General features: G+C 42.5%; 1 protein-coding gene across 3 annotated transcripts; it reads right to left on the bottom strand.

The window, feature by feature from the left end:
* Window positions 1-3,516: 3,516 nt before the first annotated feature.
* On the bottom strand, window positions 3,517-19,996 carry rev1 (REV1 DNA directed polymerase). 3 transcript variants are annotated; one of them, XM_047370719.1, is made up of 22 exons: window positions 19,640-19,996; window positions 18,933-19,008; window positions 17,924-18,056; window positions 15,261-15,429; window positions 14,738-15,163; window positions 13,752-14,605; window positions 11,982-12,083; window positions 11,749-11,865; window positions 10,881-11,007; window positions 10,680-10,808; window positions 10,444-10,598; window positions 10,235-10,354; window positions 9,920-10,140; window positions 9,665-9,837; window positions 9,055-9,281; window positions 8,801-8,970; window positions 7,804-8,034; window positions 7,354-7,453; window positions 7,082-7,284; window positions 6,836-6,980; window positions 5,622-5,724; window positions 3,517-5,523 (listed from the first exon to the last, which is right to left on the bottom strand). In XM_047370719.1, the coding sequence occupies exons 2-22, from the start codon at window positions 18,996-18,998 to the stop codon at window positions 5,412-5,414; spliced, it is 4,083 nt and encodes a 1,360-aa protein (XP_047226675.1). In that variant the 5' UTR covers window positions 18,999-19,008; window positions 19,640-19,996; the 3' UTR covers window positions 3,517-5,411. The 3 variants fall into 3 exon arrangements, with proteins under 3 accessions (XP_047226675.1, XP_047226674.1, XP_047226676.1); XM_047370718.1 differs by having other exon boundaries at window positions 8,801-8,973; window positions 19,640-19,995; XM_047370720.1 differs by having other exon boundaries at window positions 8,801-8,973; window positions 13,761-14,605; window positions 19,640-19,994.
* Between the last annotated feature and the right edge of the window lie 1,726 nt (window positions 19,997-21,722).

The following is a 21,722-nucleotide window of genomic DNA, read 5'->3' as shown; positions in this document are numbered from 1 at the left end:
GAGGATGGTCTCCTGAGGGATCTCCTCCCAGACCTGGACTAAAGCATCCGCCAACTCCTGGACAGTCTGTGGTGCAACGTGACGTTGGTGGATGGAGCGAGACATGATGCCCCAGATGTGCTCAATCGGATTCAGGTCTGAGGGACGGGCGGGCCAGTCCATAGCTTCAATGTCTTCATCTTGCAGGAACTGCTGATACACTCCAGCCACATGAGGTCTAGCATTGTCCTGCATTAGGAGGAACACAGGGCCAACCGCACCAGCATATGGTCTCACAAGGGGTCTGAGGATCTCATCTCGGTACCTAATGGCAGTCAGGCTACCTCTGGCGAGCACATGGAGGGCCATGCGACCCTCCAAAGAAATGCCACCCCACACCATTACTGACCCACTGCCAAACCGGTCATGCTGAAGGATGTTGCGGGCAGCAGATCACTCTCCACGGTGTCTCCAGACTCTGTCACATGTGCTCAGTGTGAACCTGCTTTCATCTGAGAAGACCACAGGGCGCCAGTGGTGAATTTGCCAATCCTGGCGTTCTCTGGCAAATGCCAAGCGTCCTGCACGGTGTTGGGCTGTGAGCACAACCCCCATTTGTGGACGTCGGGCCCTCATACTATCCTCATGGAGTCGGTTTCTAACCGTTTGTGCAGACACATGCACATTTGTGGCCTGCTGGAGGTCATTTTGCAGGGCTCTGGCAGTGCTCCTCCTGTTCCTCCTTGCACAAAGGCGAAGGTAGTGGTCCTGCTGCTAGGTTGTTGCCCTCCTACGGCCTCCTCCACATCTCCTGATGTACTGGTCTGTCTCCTGGTAGCACCTCCAGGCTCTGGACACTACGCTGACAGACACAGCAAACCTTCTTACCACAGCTCGCATTGATGTGCCATCCTGGATGAGCTGCACTACCTGAGCCACTTGTGTGGGTTGTAGAGTCCGTCTCATGCTACCACGAGTGTGAAAGTACCACCAACATTCAAAAGTGACCAAAATATCAGCCAGAAAGCATAGATACTGAGAAGTGGTCTGTGGTCCCCACCTGCAGAACCACTCCTTTATTGAGTGTGTCTTGCTAATCGCCAAAGATTTCCCCCTGTTTTCTTTTCCATTTACACAACATCATGTGAAATTGATTGTCAATCAGTGTTGCTTCCTAAGTGGACAGTTTGATTTCACAGAAGTTTGATTTACTTGGAGTTATATTGTGTTGTTCAAGTGTTCCCTTTATTTATTTCAACAATGAAATAATAGATAGCAGCAAGGTTTATCAAAACTAAACCGAACCAAAATACATTTACCCAAGCTTATCTTTCTAATGTTCGCAGCATAAACTGATTAACCTAAACGTTACATTAAGCAACACCACATCTGTTATCTGCATAACTTAAGAAGTTGTATTAAAAGGAATTAGGGCAGAATTTTCCTTGTAACACCTTTGGTCAATTATTCAAGCACCAGGCCTTGCAAAAGTGTCAATACCCCTTCAATATTTTCACATTTTGTCACATTGCTACCATAAATGTCACTACAGGTCCTTCTCAAAATATTAGCATATTGTGATAAAGTTCATTATTTTCCATAATGTCATGATGAAAATTTAACATTCATATATTTTAGATTCATTGCACACTAACTGAAATATTTCAGGTCTTTTATTGTCTTAATACGGATGATTTTGGCATACAGCTCATGAAAACCCAAAATTCCTATCTCACAAAATTAGCATATTTCATCCGACCAATAAAAGAAAAGTGTTTTTAATACCAAAAACGTCAACCTTCAAATAATCATGTACAGTTATGCACTCAATACTTGGTCGGGAATCCTTTTGCAGAAATGACTTCTTCAATGCGGCTTGGCATGGAGGCAATCAGCCTGTGGCACTGCTGAGGTCTTATGGAGGCCCAGGATGCTTCAATAGCGGCCTTTAGCTCATCCAGAGTGTTGGGTCTTGAGTCTCTCAACGTTCTCTTCACAATATCCCACAGATTCTCTATGGGATTCAGGTCAGGAGAGTTGGCAGGCCAATTGAGCACAGTGATACCATGGTCAGTAAACCATTTACCAGTGATTTTGGCACTGTGAGCAGGTGCCAGGTCGTGCTGAAAAATGAAATCTTCATCTCCATAAAGCTTTTCAGCAGATGGAAGCATGAAGTGCTCCAAAATCTCCTGATAGCTAGCTGCATTGACCCTGCCCTTGATAAAACACAGTGGACCAACACCAGCAGCTGACACGGCACCCCAGACCATCACTGACTGTGGGTACTTGACACTGGACTTCTGGCATTTTGGCATTTCCTTCTCCCCAGTCTTCCTCCAGACTCTGGCACCTTGATTTCCGAATGACATGCAGAATTTGCTTTCATCTGAAAAAAGTACTTTGGACCACTGAGCAACAGTCCAGTGCTGCTTCTCTGTAGCCCAGGACTGGGGAATGCGGCACCTGTAGCCCATTTCCTGCACACGCCTGTGCACGGTGGCTCTGGATGTTTCTACTCCAGACTCAGTCCACTGCTTCCGCAGGTCCCCCAAGGTCTGGAATCGGCCCTTCTCCACAATCTTCCTTAGGGTCCGGTCACCTCTTCTCGTTGTGCAGCGTTTTCTGCCACACTTTTTCCTTCCCACAGACTTCCCATTGAGGTGCCTTGATACAGCACTCTGGGAACAGCCTATTCGTTCAGAAATTTATTTCTGTGTCTTACCCTCTTGCTTGAGGGTGTCAATAGTGGCCTTCTGGACAACAGTCAGGTCGGCAGTCTTACCCATGATTGGGGTTTTGAGTGATGAACCAGGCTGGGAGTTTTAAAGGCCTCAGGAATCTTTTGCAGGTGTTTAGAGTTAACTCGTTGATTCAGATGATTAGGTTCATAGCTCGTTTAGAGACCCTTTTAATGATATGCTAATTTTGTGAGATAGGAATTTTGGGTTTTCATGAGCTGTATGCCAAAATCATCCGTATTAAGACAATAAAAGACCTGAAATATTTCAGTTAGTGTGCAATGAATCTAAAATATATGAATGTTAAATTTTCATCATGACATTATGGAAAATAATGAACTTTATCACAATATGCTAATATTTTGAGAAGGACCTGTATATGATATTTAAATGTTTCGTGATAAACCAAACCAAAAGTAGTTCATAAATCTGACTGGGCCACTCTAACACAAATTAAGCCCTTCTGTCATCGCTGGCTGTATGTTCAGGGTCATTGTCCTGATTTCCCTTTGATTAGCTTCATCCATCTTCACTCCATTTACCAGCTTCCTCATCCCTGCTCAAGAAAAGCATCTCACAGCATGATGCTACCACCACCACGGTTCATGGTTGTTCATGGCTATGTTCCAGGAAAAGGTTGCAAACTTTTTATGGAACTTCCTATTACTTTTAACAATAGCATTCTTTTTGTCCCACTACAAAAACACTAACTTACTTTAGACTTCTTTAGCAATTTTTAGTTTCCTTTCTCCAGTATTAAGCAGCAACTTCTAATAACTGAAACGGACAGGTAAAGTATTAGAAGTTTAAGTTTATTAGGAAGGTTTAGAAAACTTACAAACAAATTCACAGCTTCAGGTCTTCAGGCACAAGCCAGTTTAGAGAAAACCAACACTGGCCAGTTTTTACTTGTGGCCATTTCTTTCAGGAAAGAAGTGAAAGGTGATGAGAAGCAACATCTTAAAAGTAAGTGAAAACTCACACATTCCAAATTACATTCAGACTGATCTGGTTTGCATATAGAGTTACTGCTTTAAGCAAACTTTTCAACATACATATTGTCTCCTGTGAGGAGGATCAGCAGTCAGTCAGCTGTGTCTGATGAGTGCTTCCAATCACCAGTCATACAAGTTAAATTCAGAACATATATACAGAAATAAAGTCCTGTGCCATACAAGTGTTTCCAGAGTGAATTACAAAAGATGGATCACCTGAATCTATGCAAATCCAGCATTATTTTCAACAGATTTGGAACCTAATGAAAACAGCTTGTAGTTATTCCCAATAAAATTGCTCAACGGACGTTTCATTATATCCAGCAGATCTCTCTCTTCTTGTGGGAAAAAAAGGAAATGCATAGGTTGACTGATTGCCATGACAAATGTTGCTGCCCTCCCAAATTATAGTGCTACACAGAATCAAAAGCTAACCGTCCGTGAAATACTTTGGCTAGCTTTAGATTTCCATGTTGGAACACTTACAGGCGATTAGACTTCAGAGTTACAATTTAAAGACGGTTACTAAGAATTCACTACTGGTAAACAATACAAGAGGCAATTCCTCCACTTACATTTTGTTTTTAAAACATTTGACAAATATCTTTCAAAACATTATTTACACTTTATAACAACAAGGTTTGGCACTTTTATTTTGAAACGGACAAGAGAAATACTACAGAGTGCAGCATTTAAGTGCTTCTAGATCGGAGCACCGAAGGAGGAGGAGTGCTACGAGGTTAACAGTTGCTAAAAGTGATCACAGAGTTTGGTTTTGTGTTTAAACATGACGAGCCTCATATTCAAAGCTACTACCTGCACCTGTGAGGTAAGTCAACTGCTCTGCTGAAAATAAAACGGGAAAGAAAATTATCTTTAAACTTTTCAATGCTGGGCCCGAACAGGTGGGCAAGATAAAAAGTGGGCAAACAGAACTGGGCTGCGTTCAATTTGTACTTGAAAGTCGCGATTCGGAAAAATCGGAACAGAACACACACCAAAGTCTGAACGTCGACTGGGAAATCTAGGGGTCCCCAAGCCATTTCACGTTCAATATCCAATATGGCTCCTACACGTTTAAACCATGGTTAAAGTTGAAGGAACAACCTGTTTCTTTGCACTTCTAACCATCTGTCTCAAATTTAACTAGCTACACAAATCAAAATCTCCATTACCATGCATGTTGCATCCACAGAAGGGAAACAAAGCAGCTGTGCCTGGCTTGTAACATTAAAAGTAGCACCTCAACAGTGTAATCTCATTGGTTTACTGACCTACAATCAGAACGGGCTCAGCTTGGATATGACATCATGCCCGGACCAAACTTCTGGGACAAATCAAACGCAGTGCTAATCACCTGGAGAAACACAAATCGCAAATTTACAACAAAGGTGTGATGATTATCAGCAATTTAAGCTGCACTAAGTAGACAGTGAGAACGTGTTTTTGTCCGTCAGTTTGAGCTGCTTCAACATTGGAAAAGAATATGTACAAAACGTGACATACGTTACATGCTTTTAAAAAAATACCACGATGGCTCTTTGTTTTTCTGCCATTATTTTCTTGGCCACTGAGGAAACAGGGAGATGTTGCAGGAGAAGATAAGAAAGCATAAAATGATCATTCAGATGTCATGATTCGTTTGGTACATGGTAGATCATGGTAGAACAGCAAAGGTACTTCTTTCCCCTTGTTTTCATGATATCTTCAAGATGCTACCGTAAGCTTGATGCAGAACCACCTGTATGTTGTCCAAGATGAAGTCAAACGCCATGCTCCAAACTGACTCCACCGACTGCTGCATGAGCCTGCAGGAGAAAGATCAACACAAAACTATAAGCAAACTGTGAAAAGGCAATGAGAGAGAATCAGGCACTCACACGGTGTTAAAATGTACAGCACTGACCTTTTCATGTATTTTATTATCAAATCTAACTTCTCCAGGTCTTTATCTTCAATCAGATCAGTGCAGTACTTAACAACCTGCAGGATGTCCTCCTCCATTGGTTCTAATCAAACCACAGACAAGTTAAGCCACTGTGTATCAGTTTATTTTTGTTTATGTACTTCAAGTATTAAATTAATTATGGAGATAAATGGTAACAAAAAAGATGAAATCTCATACATAGCTGTACAATCTAACTGTACAATGCCTTGCAAAAGTATAATTCATATTTTAAATAATATTTGTCAGGATTTTACAGATAAAATCTGAAGTGTATTTGTATTCATCCCACTTTACTCCAACACCCCTAAAATCAATATCAGGGCACCCAACTGCCTTCAGAAGTCACCATATTAGCCAATAGAGTCCACCTGTGTGAAATTTAATCTCAGCATAAATCCAACTTCCGTATGGAGAAACATGGTGGCAGCATCATGCTGCGGGATTGCTTTTTCTCAGCAACGATAGAGAAGCTGGTCAGAGTTGATGGGAAAATGGATTGAACTAAATACAATTCTAAAAGAAAACCTGTTAAGAGGCTGCAAAAGACTTGAGGCTGAGCTACAATAGTTTAGGCAGATGGAAGGTGTCCAACTTCAGTCCTCAAAGGTCGGTTTCCTGCATGTTTTAGATGTGCCCCTGTTTCAGTACAGCTTATTCAAATCTTTGAATTATCTCCTCAATGTGTTATAAACCTTTACAGGAGCCTGGTAAAAAAAAAAAACTAAAAAAAAACTACAAGATCTAAAACATGCACCATTCTGGCCCTGGACGACCGACTCTGGAGACCAATGGTTTAGATCAAAGCATATTTATGTGCTAGAATGACCTAGTCAAAGTGCAGACTTAAGTCCAAATGAGAATCTGACTGAGCTTGGGCTATTTAGCAAAGAAGAAAAGGCCAAAAATGTCCATCTCTAGATGTGCAAAGGTGATAGACACACCCAAAAAGACTTGCAAAGTCCTGGGACAGCGTGGATAAACAGATACGAGTTGTAATTTCCAGATATTTATTTGCAAAACAAAACCTTGTGTTTCCCAGTCACTTCAGGATTTTGTACTATTTTGTGTTGATTGATCATATCCCATCCCAATCAAATATATGAAAGTTTGTGGTTGCAACGTGACAAATTCTGTAGAACATAAAGGGTTCTGACATGGGACATCTACCATACCTGTTATGGTGGTGACCCATTCCCGTAGGAGTGTTTTAATGTCTGTGAGGTCACAAGCTCCAGCCAACGTTGGAACAGGACGAGGAAATGACTTTGTCACAGACACCACAATGTCCTGCTGTGAGGTGGAGGGGTTAATGTCAGTCTGAAGGACGAGAAAAGAAGTGAAAGCCAAAGAGATCAGTTCCAAATAACAATGAATAAAAATAAATACTAATATGTTTATATCTGCAACCACACATTCACCTTTGGTACATTCACAGGTTCTTGTGGTTTTATCGGCGGTACGTTTTTGGCTGGACTGTTTGTTACTTGACGCCTCTTTAAGGGTGAGGTTCCTTTTTTAACAGGACTCACTCCGTTCTTCCTCTTGTAGCGCCGCTTCACCCGTCCAACGCCAGTTCCTGCAGTGGGCTGTTTAAGCTGCAACAGCGGATTCTTCAGCTCGGCTGGAAACAAACCGAAATGTCAAAAAAAAAAAAAAATCTATGTGGTGGAAGCAGAAGGCAACAACTCACCCATTTTTGCCTGTGCTTGGGCATTGTTTGCACGGCTGTAGGCAGACTTCAGTTCATCCTGCAGCTCTTTGGGAAGGGCAGCAAATACATCTGGGTCCACCTGCGATTAGTTACAGAAGCTGAGTGTCTGAGAAATAAAGAATCTGCTGGAGAGACTATTCAGACTCATCGGAAACAACAATGATTAATCTCTATATCCACCAGTAAACTTTTGTCTGCAATATTGGTGCAGTGTGAGCAGTCATGCTGCGTCTTTTAGCTTCTTTAGCAAATGTAGACGTGGATGAAGCATTTTCAGGGCTTTCCACAGGTATATTATCCTCATTTCTTAAATTAGAGATGTGATGGACAATTATTTATTAACAAACAAACCACAACTTGATATGTTCCCTCTTTATGATATTCCAGGATTAATACAGATCTACCAAACATGATGGTCAAATTTTCTACCTGTGAGAAGTTTGGTAATTCCAGTACAATTCCCGGACCGTCTGGCTGGTTTGGAAACTGCAGCAGCAATGTTCCAGCAGGTGGAGCACACAGGGCGGGACAAGGATTAGGAGAGGAAAGCTGCATATCAGGTAAATGGCAGTGATTCCGTCTTTCTTCTCTCTTAGTCCACGACTGCTCCACTTGCTCCCTCAGCTCAGCTGGCAGGGCCTCCAGGACAGAACGATCCACCTTGGGAATCGTTCAGAAACACTATATGGTAAAATGGAAGCCAACTGAACCATTGAAATTAAAACATGCAGGAAAAAAATAAAAGAAGGTTAAGAAAAGGTACCTACTTCAGTAGAATATGTTAAAAACACACTGTTGGTCAGCTCTAGTATAAGCATGCCAGATGAAAGCAGGAGCTGAATGGAGCATAGAGTAATGCAACATTACCCCCTCCCACCCCTATTGCTGCTTAGCTGGCTGAAATAAGACTTCTAGATATTCCCATTTCTTTGAGGATAGACAGATTTAACAAAAAAAAAAAAAAAAAGAAAAGTGATGGTGAGCAGACTAAACACGCACCATCCAATTTTACTGAGACGATGCTGTTTTGATTCTGCAGCTGTGAGGAGATTGAATGTTGAGCCTCTACATAAGAGAATGAATTAACCCGCTAATATCACCTTATTATACACATGTTACTCTGCAAAGAGCAGAATGGCAAAAAGACACTAGATTCTGCTTAAACTACTACATTTAGTGAGAGTTCATTATACATTATCACACCTGTATACAGGTAAAACTCATTGACACACAGCGTCTCATGTTCAAGAAGGCAAAGTTCTGCTTTAAATAAAAGTATTTAGATCATGTTGTAAATGTTTTAAAACATTTTTGTCCGAAGATCACCATACTGTAAAATAGTGGTATTTGTCCCTCAAGGCCCTAACGCTGCAAGAATCTCATGCCTGCCCTGGTCGGGTCCCAACATCCAAAATCCATGACTTACCTGGGAGGGGGAGGGGATTTCAATGCTGAAGTTGAGACGGGTCCGGGAATGTTTTGGCGTTTGTCTGCAGACGGGTGTTTCTTTGCTTGTTCCTGGGACCGGCTCTCCAGGTGTTGAAGGTTGTGGTGATGAGCTACCTGCTGTTGAAGACGTCTGCTCGAGCAGAGTGTCTGCTGCATTTGTAACACACAGACTAAGTCAGGAGTTGAGATGACGAAAATCCACAATAATTAAACCATGACGACAAATCAGACCTTTGTTAGTGATGGGATTTGATCCCTGGCCTAACAACATGTCTTTGATGGAGCGTGTCCGTGATCCCCGGCAGTCCTGTGGTTGAAGTCGATTTCCCTCGAGCTGCTGAACTTGAATGCCGACACCTCTCAGGTCCTGGACCTGTAGCTTCATGGCGTGGAGCAGCTTGATGATAGCAGAGGCGATCAGCTGGCCACTGTCGGTGGACTGAGCGAGCATCACAGTCCTGACAGGAAGCAAGAAGAAACAAATCCCTTTTCACACTAATGATCAATGCAAGTCTCAATCTTTAACATGTAGCGCATCGCGTGTTCGTCCATTCATTACCTTTTCATTCAATGACCAAAACATTTTCTCACATTACAAGCACACTTTAACTTTAATGTATTTAATAATGGATTTCATATGACAAACCAGCTTGTCATGCAGAAATATCAATTCAGAAATTAATTAAACATCTTTTAGAAATGTTTCCCAATAATGCACTACTGTGTGTTGGTCCATCACAAACAAAACCTTACCAAAATACACAGTAGTTGGTGGCTGTAATGCAATATAATGTGTAGATGAATACTTTTCAAACTGTAAATGCTTGCCAGTAGTCCTTACTTGGCAAGATTATCACATATGCCATGACCTCCGTATTTGGCCGGTTCCAGAGGTGCTCCAACCTTGCGAACCATGACCTTTAGAGTAACTCTACGACCCCGCAGACCTGCTTCTTTTAGACGCCGCTGCACCTCCATTGATAGATTAGTCAGGAAAGACTCTGCCTCATCGACCTGGTGAGTTTTAAGGCAAGAAGATTAGAAATCAAGCAACTTCTGGAGATATATGTGACAGAATAAACCTTGCAGGTCTAACCGCGGTGAAGCGGATGTTGTAGTTCATCTCAGCAGAGACGGATTTCCTTTCTTTTTCAAAACGGACGGGCCGGTCATCTAAGCCCCTGCAGAATCGAAACAAAGTTTGTCCTGTACGAGGTCCAAACTTTTTCTGCAGCTGAGATAGAGAGACTTGCTGGAGGTCCCCACATGACTTAACGTCCATAACAGCAAGTCTTTTGGCCATAACATGCCCAACACCTGGGAAAATAACATGAATAAAACAATCCTTTAGTTTATCACAGAAACTCTTGCAGATTCCACAGCAGACCAGCATGTAGTGCAGTGTGTCCACCTGGCAAACTGGTCACTGGTAGGTCCCTGATAAAATCATCCACTTCTTCAGACCTGAGGAAGTACTGCCCGTTCGGCTTGGCCTTACGGGTCGCGAGTCGAGCCAAAAGAATGTTGGACCCTGAACAGAACGGAGCAGTCAGTCTAAATGATGTCCATATGAATGCTGCCTGGATTTATTTTATATTGTGAGGAAAAACAGGGGCTCACCCATTCCCACTGAAGCACAGCATCCGGTTTTCTCCTCAATGTCTCCTCTGATGGCTTTGGCCAAATCATCTGGACTAACACCCACCTCAGTCAGCAGAGAAGAAGCATCTATCAGCGCTTCATCACAGCTGAGAGCCTCGATGTCATGGGTGTAACTGCGAAGAGAAACTTAACTTTACATGTACTGTAAATCATTTGTAATTCAAGTGAGACAGACGGATTTAAAGGTTCCTTACCTGGCCAGGATCTCATACATGTTTAGAGCCACCTCTTTGTATGCATCAAAATCATATGGGACTGACTGCAGCGAGGGGCATAGTTTTTTTGCTTTGCCAAAAAACATCCCGTTCCTCACACCCACTTGCCTGTAAGAAGGAAACAACATTTCCTGACATTTCTGTTAGTACAGGACAGCCATGATCATGTTGATATCTCACCTGGCCTCGTAACTGCAGGACGCAATCTCTGCCATCGACAGGGCAGCAGCATCCTGGTCTACGCTGTTGCCGTAGAAGTTGGGAATGTCTTGCGAGGGAGTTACAGGTAGATCATCATCTGCTCTCTCTGACAAAAAGCAACATCACATTTAGTTACGCTTAACTTAGACATGATGCACAAGAAATACAGATGGAGACAATTTGGTGAATTCCGGCATATCTTTAGTGTTGTTTCTGTCATTAGTGACAGTAGTGAAGCCCTTTCATGAACCACATTACGGCTGTGAAGACTGCTGTGGATAGAGAGGCCTTGGAGTTTCCTAGGCCCTTCCACAGTAGTCATCTGACCAACCTGTGGTTGCATTAGCTCTGGTGTCCACGTCCTGGGAGGTGGTCAGGCCTGGAGAAGGTCTAACAGCCTTTTCCTTTAACATGGATATGTATAATCTTCTTCTGAACTCCTTAGACAACTTTCCTCTTTGCTTTCTCTGCTCCATGTTCAGTATGTTGCACGCGACAGTGCCAAACTACCCAGCAGCACGTCCGTTCTTTTTAAAATACGGCTGATGAAAAGCCTAGAGGCACCTCTTCTGATAATTAAGGTCAAACATTTAGTTTGAACCATAAATATAATGCAAGGATTGAAAGGGATAACAACAAATATGCCAATGCCCTTCTGGCATATGTCTGTTAAATAACCAATGAATCATTTATTATGGTACAGTTTATCACAGACTAAAGGCTTGCAGAAATAAATTAAACCATTTCTTTTACTTGGATGACTTTTCAGGAGACATTAAGCATTGTTTCTATGAGGGTACCAGAGACTCTGATAAAATGATAAACTACCTGGACAACATTATCTCACCTGGCTGAGAATGAGTATATTTGCTCTGATAGTACTGCAGCTCCACCTGATGGTTAGCTCCAGGTCTGATGGGGACTTTGCCCAGTCCACGGTTACTGGTAACAGCGACAGGCTTCCCTGCACACAATAACAGACGTTTAGCCAGGAACAGAGACCAGAAATCTCCCTCTTATTCAATGTGTTTTGCATAAACATTGTTCCCGGTGTCCATCTAAATGATAAAGAAGACTTGCCTTTAAGTTCTGGTCTATGTCGGATCCCCACAGACACGAAGAAGCAGTCCATGTCCACATGGAAGATACAGGATTTCACACCGCCTGCTGATGATGTTCCTGCTACAAACAAGAAGAATTAAAGCAACAAACACTTTCCTAGATCTCGAAACACAAATATTTACAGTGTAAAACTAACTGACACCACGTCACATTTCCTTACGTTATACAGAAACCTTTAAGGTGTTTTTCAGGGAATTTTATGTGACTGACCAACACAAAGAAGTGTATAACTACGAAGTGCAAGGAAAAAGACTTTTTAACATTTGTTAAATACAAATCTGAAATTCTGACACTCCCAAATAAAATCCATTCACCCTCACTGCCTTTATAAGTCAGCTTATTAGTAACTAGAGCCCCCCCCCCTCCGTGTGTAAATTTGTCCAATTGTAACTCCAGCTGTTCTGTGAAGGCCCCAGAGGTTTGTTAGAAAACATTAGTGAACAAGGGGCATCATGGAGACCAAATAACACACTAAACAGGGCAGGGATAAAGCAGTTCAGAGGTTTAAAGATTAGGATAGAAAAAAATATCGCCAAGCTTTAAGCATCTAATTGAGCACAGTTAAATTCACGAGACCATCTAAATGTAGAAGACGTATGGCACAACTGAAAACCTACCAAGACCTGGCCGTCCACCTAAACTGACAGAACTGGTAGCAATAGTGAGAGAAGCAGCCAAGAGGCCCACGTTAACTCCGGAGGAGCTGCGGAGATCCACCGTTCAGGTAAGATAATCTATCAACAAGACAACTATTAATCAGACACTCTACACATCTAGTCTTCATGGAAGAGCTACATGAACAAAGCCATCGTTGAGAGAAAGCCATAAGAGAGAAGGAAGGTGCTCAGGTCAGATGAGATTAAAGCTCAAACCTTTCTGACTAAATGCAAAACCCAATGTGAGAAGATAGCTAAGAGTGCACTAGCACTGTGCATCACACAATCACCAGCATGAAACATGATAGCAGCAGCATCAGCAAGGAAAGGAAAGCTTATCAGCTGATGAAAAGATGGAGCCAATTACAGAGCAACACTGGAAGAAAAGGCCACAACACCACTGGTTTAGATCCCAGCATAGTTGTGTGTTTGAATGGCCCAGTCCAAAGTACCCAGGTCCAATTTAAAATCTGTGGTAAGAGATGAAAACTGCTGTTTTCAGAGCCTCTCCATCCAGTCTGGCTGAGCTTGAGCTATTTTGCAAAGAAACATGGACGGAAATGTCAGTTTCTAAATGTGCAAACCTGGTAAAGCCCCACCCCAAAAGACCTGCAGCTGTGAATGCAGTGGAGGTGAGTTCTATGAACGTTGACTCAGGGAAAGTGTGACCTACACTTATAAGGAAAAGATTTTGAAAATCAGGTATCCTTTTTCTTGGGTTTCTCAACTGATATGACACGACCTGTCAATCAATCCAGTAGGCTTGTCAGCAACTGACCAATCAGCAGAGGCAATTTGTCCCCAAAGCGAAACGCTACGGTTCCAGCTGTATTTGTGGCACATTCATCTTCAACAGTAAAAAAATAAAAAAATAAATAAATTTAATTTTCTTGATTTTTAGGGACAATTCAGAAAACTTTATGAAACAAATGGAGAAGACAGATGTAGAGGTTAAGCCTACGCTTGAAGCCAATGAGTTGCTGGATGGGCGGGGTTGATGCGATGCCACAATGATTGCACTTTGCAGTTAAATCCTACAGCTGCCATACATTTACAGCAAAGGTAGACATACTTTTCCTACCCTGTGCATGGGTGGATCGCTGTGCCACAGATTTCCTCATTCGATCTTTCCCGGGATACGATGGACTCCCCTCAGTTTTGCGTTTGCTGTGTAGTTCGTTGACATACTCGGAGAAAGCGATCCTCCAAGTGGAGATCTGGTGCAAACGGGAGTGAGAGTAGAACTCCGAGATCAGACCTCCTGTCTGCTCCAGCAGCTGGTCCGAGGACGTGGAGGCTGATGACCCCTCGGCAGGAGGATCAAGCTTGGCTGTGTCATGGGCCGTTTTAAGCTGAGGGGGGTCAGACGGGAAGACTTTGTGGTGACTTCCGTTCAGTCTAACTGAAGAGTGTGAAAGAGAGCGAGATGCAGGAGATCGAGGAGTCTGCTCAGAAATCTGTTCAACCTGAGAGGGAGGTTGGAGACATTTCAGTGGGGGCTGGGGTTTATTGGCTTTTGAAGCCTCGTGAGGGGAGGGTGGCAGAGGTTTAGGTTCATAACCACCTCCTTCTTGTGTGCTGGATGGCTCCAGAAGAATAGGAAAACAGTCTGATTGCTTTGGAGGGCTGGGGGGGAACTCATATGGATCAGGTTTGGTGTGTGACTGCACTGCAGGACTCTGAGGTTTCTCTGTTGAACTCTTCGCTCTACATGTGGACACGTCCCTGTCAGGGGAGGAAGGATCTGCTACAGGGGACATGTCCTCTGACTTTAAGGCACCGTTAAAAAGATGAGCGTGTCCATTGGTCAGGGGGGCTTCTTCCACAATAACCGAGGCCCCGACAAGACAAGGATCTCCACGCTCTTGCATTTCCTTCATTTTAGAATGGCTCAAAGTATCCAGTGAGGTCTGTGGAACTCCATTCCTGGAGAAAAAAAGAGAGCAAAGAAAATGAATTAGAATAAACATCACACATTAATTTAACTGAAAAGCTGAACATGCATGAAAAGAAAAAGAATGAAATGTGTCCAGCTAATAATTTCCTGAAAATGCTCACATTTTTAACTCTTCTTCATGCATGTGTGAAGAACTGGGAGACTTGTGGCGCTTGTTGGAAAGGTGGTTCCTGTGTAAAGATCCGCTCATGTGCGGCGCACCTGAAACGAGTTGACTGGATTTTAAATGACTCGGTTGGTGGTTATCCAAGTTTCCTTTGGAGCTGTGGCGGATGGACTGAGGCTGAGCTTGGCTGAAGCCGGGGACAGGGAAGGAGTTGTCTGAGGATCCCCCGCTGCGGGGAACAGAGGGCTCAGTGTTGTGTGCTGGCATAAGAGGCTTTTGATGCGTGTTTAACTGAAGGGGACAGTGGCTCGGTTCTGACATCTCTGAGGTGTGGCGCAGGATCACGCCGGGGAAGAGTGTGTTCTTCTGTTTAGCATACAACTGGTACTTCAAGTAAGGCAGGAGACGGCCGGCCTTAATGCTGGAAAAAACAAAATGACAAAATGAACACAGATTTTCAGCTCATCCTCCACAGACTTCTATTAAAAACAAAAACTCTTGCCTTGGACTAAACACACCTGTCAGTGATCCACTCTGGTCTGATGACCTTTTCTCCTCGGAGCTCCTGAATTTTACAGTTGGGCAAGTTGCTGGCGATGATGTGGGTGGTCTTTGAGCGCGAATAATAGACATGGAACTGACCCCCATGCAGCATCATCAGCCTGCGGAGCTCATCTGCGCTCGGGTCTGATTGGAGAAACAAATCAGTCATTCATTCATTGATTAGAGTCTAACCCAGCAGTCCAGGAGGAAGAGTCCACCATTTTGGCAGATTAAAGGCTATCACAAAGCCATCACAGACACTCACTCATGTCTTTGCAATTAGAAATGAACCCAACGAGCATGTTTAAGAACTGGAACGAAGCGAAACCCATGCAGACATTTGGAGAGCTTAGAACTGCACATTTGTGGTGGTTTTCACCATCACAACCACCACTGAGCAGTCGGAAAAACAGACCAAGACAAAAAAAAAAAAAAAAAAAAACAGGGATCTCGCCAAATTCGAAAGCAATAAACATCCAAAGCAAAAAAGCAGAAAATCTTGAAAAAGGTCATTTGTCCTGTTTTGTTTATTAGTGTTTAGGCTTTTTAAAAGATATATAGTTTAGTTCCTTTGAATATGTAGACATTGATGCATTAATATGAGATGTGATATTTTATACGATCATCTTTGAAAACTAAAAGTCAGATTTTCCTAAATTATTCTTTCAATACAGAATCTTGTAAAAAGTGAGTACACCCCTCACATTTTTGTAAATATTTCATTATATCTTTTCATGGGAAATCACTGAAAATACGACACTTGTACAACAATGTAGAGTATTCAGTGTGCATCTTGTATAACAGTGAAAATTTGCTGTCCCCTCAAAATAAGAACACACAGCCATAAATGTCTAAACCGCTGGCAACAAAAGTGAGTACACCCTGAAGAGAAAACATTCAAATTGTGCCCAATTAGCCATTTTCCCTCCTTGGTGTCATGGGACTCGTTAGTATTACAGGATCCCAGGTGTGAAAGGAGAGCAGGTGTGTTGAATCTGGCGTTATCGCTCTGCCACTCACACATACTGGTCGGCAGAAGTTTAACATGGCACCTCAAGGCAAAGAACTTTTTAAGGGTCTGAATAAAATGAATTGTTGCGATACATAAAGATGGCCGAGGCTTTGAGAGGACTGCAAACACCCTGAAACTGAGCTGCAGGTTCCACTCAGAACAGGCCTCACCATGGTTGACCAAAGACGTTGAGTGCATGTGCCCAGTGCCATATCTAGAGCTTGTCTTTTGAAAATAGACGTATGAGTGCTGCCAGCATTGATGCAGAGGTTGAAGAGGTAGGGGTCAGCCTGTCAGTGCTCAGACCGTGTGCTGCACGCAGCATCAAATTGGTCTGCATGGCTGTCGTCCCAGAAGGAAGCCTCCTCTACAGATGATGCGCAAGAAAGCCCGCAAAAAGTCTGCTGAAGACCAGCAGATTATGGACATGGATTACTGGAACCATATCCTGTGGTCTAATGGGACCAAAATACATTTATTTGGTTCAGACGGAGTCAAGCATGTGTTGTGGCAACCAGGTGAGGAGGACAAAGATAAGTACAGTACTATGCAATGTTTTAGGCAGGTGTGAAAAATGCTGTAAACAAAGAATGCTTTCAGAAATACAAATGATTTATTTTTATCAGTTTACAAAATGCTAAGTGAGTGAACTCAAACATACAGCCAAAGTCATTAAGAACCATCTTCAGCGTAAAGAAGAACAAGACTTACTGGAAGTGATGGTATGACCCCCACAGAGCCCTGATCTCAACATCATGGAGTTTGTCTGGGATTACATGAAGACACAGAAGGATGTGAGAAAGCCTCCATCCACAGAAGATCTGTGGTTAGTTCTCCAAGATGTCTGGAACAACCTACCAGCCGAGTTCCTTCAAAAACTGTGTGCAAGTGTATCTAGAAGAATTGATGCTGTTTTGAAGGCAAAGGGTGGTCACACCAAATATTGATTTGATTTAGATTTCTCTCTTGTTCAGTCACTGCATTTTGTTGATTGATGAAAATAAATAATTAACACTTTCATTTTCAAAAGCATTGTTTGTTTACAGCATTTTTCCCACACTTGCCTAAAACTTTTGCACAGTACTGTATGCCTTGACTACAGTCAAGCACAGTGGTGGGAGTGTCATGGTTTGGGGCTGCATGAATGCTGATGGCAGTGGGGAGCTACAGTCCATTGAGAGAACTATGAATGCCAACATGTACTGTGACCTATGGAAGAAAACGGGGTCACAGAGCAGCATTTAAACACGATAACGACCCAAGACACACCTCCAAGACGACCACTGCCTTGCTAAAGAAACCGAGCATAAAGGTGCTGGACTGGCCAAGCATGTCTGCAGACCTAAACCCTGTTGAGTAGCTGTGGGGCATCCTCAAACTGAAGGTGGAGAAGCGCAAGGTCTCAACATCCACCATCCGCTATTTATCTTCATAATTTAAAAAAAACTTTTACCTGTAAAGAAAAAAAAAGGTGACACACAATGGTTTAAATACATAGGTACAAAGTGGTTTGTTTACAGGTACAAATAAAGGTTATTTTGGATGAAACAGCAATGCGAAGGATATAAACCTGGTGAAGGGGCGGACTGATCATGAGCCATACAAACTACATGTACACAGTGTTACCTGTGTATCCGTTGACATAAATGGCCACCCCACTGAAGATGCTGGAGCTGGTCCCTTCCTTCTGCTTTTCTCTGTTGGCATTGAGTTTGAACTGCTCGTCCAGCTTGGAAACCTTAGCAGCCATGTAGCCGCCCTGACCCGGAAGAAATTCAGCAACAAAAAGAGTGAGGCAAAGAGAAATCGGGACACAAATGTATCTAATATGATTCAACATTTTGTGACTGGTTGGAGCTACACAATTACTGGAGAAAGGACGTGATATCAAACTAAATAATATTGGGTACACAGAAGACAGGACTGGAACATAAACAACACACCATATATCTACCGACAGACCTTTTTAAACAAGTCATGATGGTTTGTGGTCATGTGTTTATTAAAAGTTTACTTTAGCTCTGCGACTTAGACTGGTCTGATTTTAATTGACGTGATGACTGAAACTTCTAAGTAGTTCTGATAAATCTTCTGCTGTATGCCTTTATTCTGACAATAATTGGTATACCCTTTAGGTTCTTAGGCTGTTAGAACATATGGTATAATGGGAACTGGGAATCAGGATGGCCGACTTAAACAAGACTGCTCAGAGGATACATTAAATAACCGAGGTAATCACACCTCTTACACTTCTTCACTTTACCACCACAGCCTTCAGTGTACTTCTTTGGGATTTTAGGTGACGGACTAACACAACGTAAGTGTACGTAAATTGATGCATGGTTTATTGCATTTTAGAGACAAGACTTCTTTGCAAAAATAACTCAAGTACAGTCACTGATTCTCTTTAGAGTTCATAACTAATGGTTGTCTTGTCGACAGATTATCCTTCCTAAACTGTGGATCTCGGCAGCTCCTCCAGAGTTACCATGAGCCCTCTTGGCTGCTTCACTGATCTCGCCTGGCGTATCCATTTAGTCAACAGCCATGTCTTTGTAGATTTGCCGTATATTTTCCATTTTTAAAGGTGATGGATCGTGTCCAGTGTGACGCTTTCACAGCTGGATGTACTCACACTTTCTCCCCAACCACTGTCATCGCTGGCATTGGCTCTCTTTCTCATCCAACCATCTCGACTCATACTGAGCTTCCTGTAAACACAACAAGAGCACAATTCTCAGGAATGGATTAAAGTAGAAAAATATTAACTCACATTCCAAACCAAAACCACTTCAAACTCAGTAATGAGGCATATTTGGTAACACTTAACTGAATGATAAGTGATCTGATGCTGCATTAAAGACATTCTGGAAATGTCAACAATCCTTAACTGTTTTCATTTGCTATATCTATCTAATAACTGTTTTTAGTGATCTTTAATAATGTTGTGACCTCTTTGCATGCATTAATACTATTTAAGGGCAAATGCTGTGACTTCGGCTGGCCTGAAGAGAGCTACTTGCTCTCCAGAGGCACGTCTGGGCAGACTTTCACCCACTGACAGATAGGTCACAACAGCAGCAGCAGCACACTGCCAACATTAGCCTAGCTCTGAGAATCGGTGCCTTACAGAGCAGCACGTCGCTTTAATATCGTGTCAGTTCAATAAGAAGCGCTGGAAATGTTCTCACTGTATTTGCTAACACAGCAATGCAGGCGAAATTAGCTGCCAAACAATGACCAGGGTGCGTGGCTGTGTAACTTCAGAGCAGCCTTAAACATGTGTGCAAACAAACTAGGGTCCCGCCAGCAGAAGTCATGTTGTAGTTCTCTTTGTTGTACCTTTCAAGCTGTCAGGCGAGGCTGCTGGCCACAGACGTCCCTCTCTCTGCGGATACCGCTCAGCAGAGACGTTGCGGGCTGCTCGCTGCTGCTGTTTTGGGTTAAACGAGGTAAGAGACCAAAGCAAGCCGAAATGAAAACCCTTCAGGCGTGCAGTTCGAAGCCACGGCCTTCACTTTGTTCCTCAGAAAAGTCCTGTTTTTGGTGGGGTGAGATTTTCCTATTGTGTCACGCAACCACGCCATGTCTCCTGGATATTTCTGGTCACCCACCCAGTCCTTTCGCTCTCCATTTCAACTGCCTGATCCATTTACCTCGTTTCTGTTTTCTCTCTGCTAGGGTGAAAGCAAGCGATACAAGACTTCTGGTGTCTTCCTTCAAAATAAAAGCATACTGTTATTGTTATTAATAACAAATACTATTAATTACTAGGGCTAAGACAATCAAATTAATCGATTACTAAATTAGTTGGCGATAATCGCCAACTAATTTAGTAATCGAACTGGAGTATGCAGACTTTTTTTAAACTATATATAGTCAGTCAATTTCTACCGCTTATTCCATAGTGGGTCGCGGGGGAGCTGGTGCCTATCTCCAGCAGTCTATGGGCGAGAGGCAGGGTACACCCTGGACAGGTCGCCAGTCCATCGCAGGGCAACACACATACAACCATGCACACACTCATTCACACACCTAAGGGCAATTTAGAGTTACCAATTAACCTAACAGGCATGTCTTTGGATTGTGGGAGGAAGCCGGAGTACCCGGTGAGAACCCACACATGCACGGGGAGAACATGCAAACTCCATGCACCATGCAGCCCACTATATATATATATATATATATATATATATATATATATATATATATATATATATATATTTGCATTTTTGCCATTTGCAATGCATTTAAAGTGCGCAATTAATGTTTAAGTTCAAAACACTTGTTGAAGTATGATAATTAACTATCTTATTGGATTATTTGATTAATCGAAAAATGTATTCCTAGAATAATCAATTACTAAAATAATCGATAGCTGCATCCCTATTAATTACCATTAATTATTATTGTTATAATTATTGTTATTAGTAGTAGTAGTAGTAGCAGAGATGGGTAAAGTAGCCAAAAATTTTACTTAAGTAAGAGTACCAGTACTTCAATATAATTTTAAAAAGTTATCATCCAAAAAATGACTTAAGCAAGAGAAAAAAAGATTCAATAAAAAATCTACTCAAGTAATGAGAGACTAATGACTCCAGTGACATTGGCTTTGCTCGTAGTGTCTCGGTTAAGTTCACAATTTCGTTTTGTCTCGGTTCATTTTAGTATTGTAACAACTACTACGCAAACGTAGAGGTTTAGTACAAATTTCAATAAGTCTTACACATTTTTATTTGAGGCGCTAAGGCGTTTCTACAACCCAGAAGTCATTTATTTTCAAAAATAGGATAAACGCAACTTCCGGGGTTGTGACGATCGTTGGTTACCTTGACAGATGTCATTCCACCGGCTTCTTTTTTGCAGCTTTACTCGGTGTTATAGCGCCACTACGCGGATAACCGAAGTAATGTCTTCTGAATGGACCACATTAGTTCATTGTGAATCTGACCACTTGTAGCCCTATCCATAAAAGCAGAAACTAACCGTCTGGTTTTGTAGTGAAAGCGACCATCATGTCGCTTACTGTGGAGGCTGTGTGGTTGTATTGGTCCTGCCTGTTTTGTCACCTTAACATCAGTCTTGTCAGGGATTTTGTTGTAACTCGATGTGACTTTAGGAGCTATTAATCCTGAGACGTCAGCAGTCAGTCGACCGTGCAGTCCTGTCGTGATGACAGCAGCCTTGTGCTGTCTTTTAAGAAAGAATCGAGCTCAACCTCCTCAGAGCCTGATTTGTTTTGGACACGTGATCTATAGGCTGTCTCAGAGCGACTGGCAGCAGGAAATAAGATGACAAACCACTTAGCTAAACCACAGCTGCATGCTTTAGTTATTAAATTAGACTCAAGAAAAATTAAATAGCTAAACGATGAATTCATGTAAATTAGAACTCACATTCTAAAGAAAAGTCACGATGCTGTTTG

Source organism: Girardinichthys multiradiatus, chromosome 7, assembly GCF_021462225.1.
Source record: "Girardinichthys multiradiatus isolate DD_20200921_A chromosome 7, DD_fGirMul_XY1, whole genome shotgun sequence".
Taxonomy (NCBI): Eukaryota; Metazoa; Chordata; class Actinopteri; order Cyprinodontiformes; family Goodeidae; genus Girardinichthys; species Girardinichthys multiradiatus.
The sequence above is the reverse complement of the archived record's forward strand: the minus strand, read 5'-3'. Positions and strand labels throughout refer to the sequence as shown.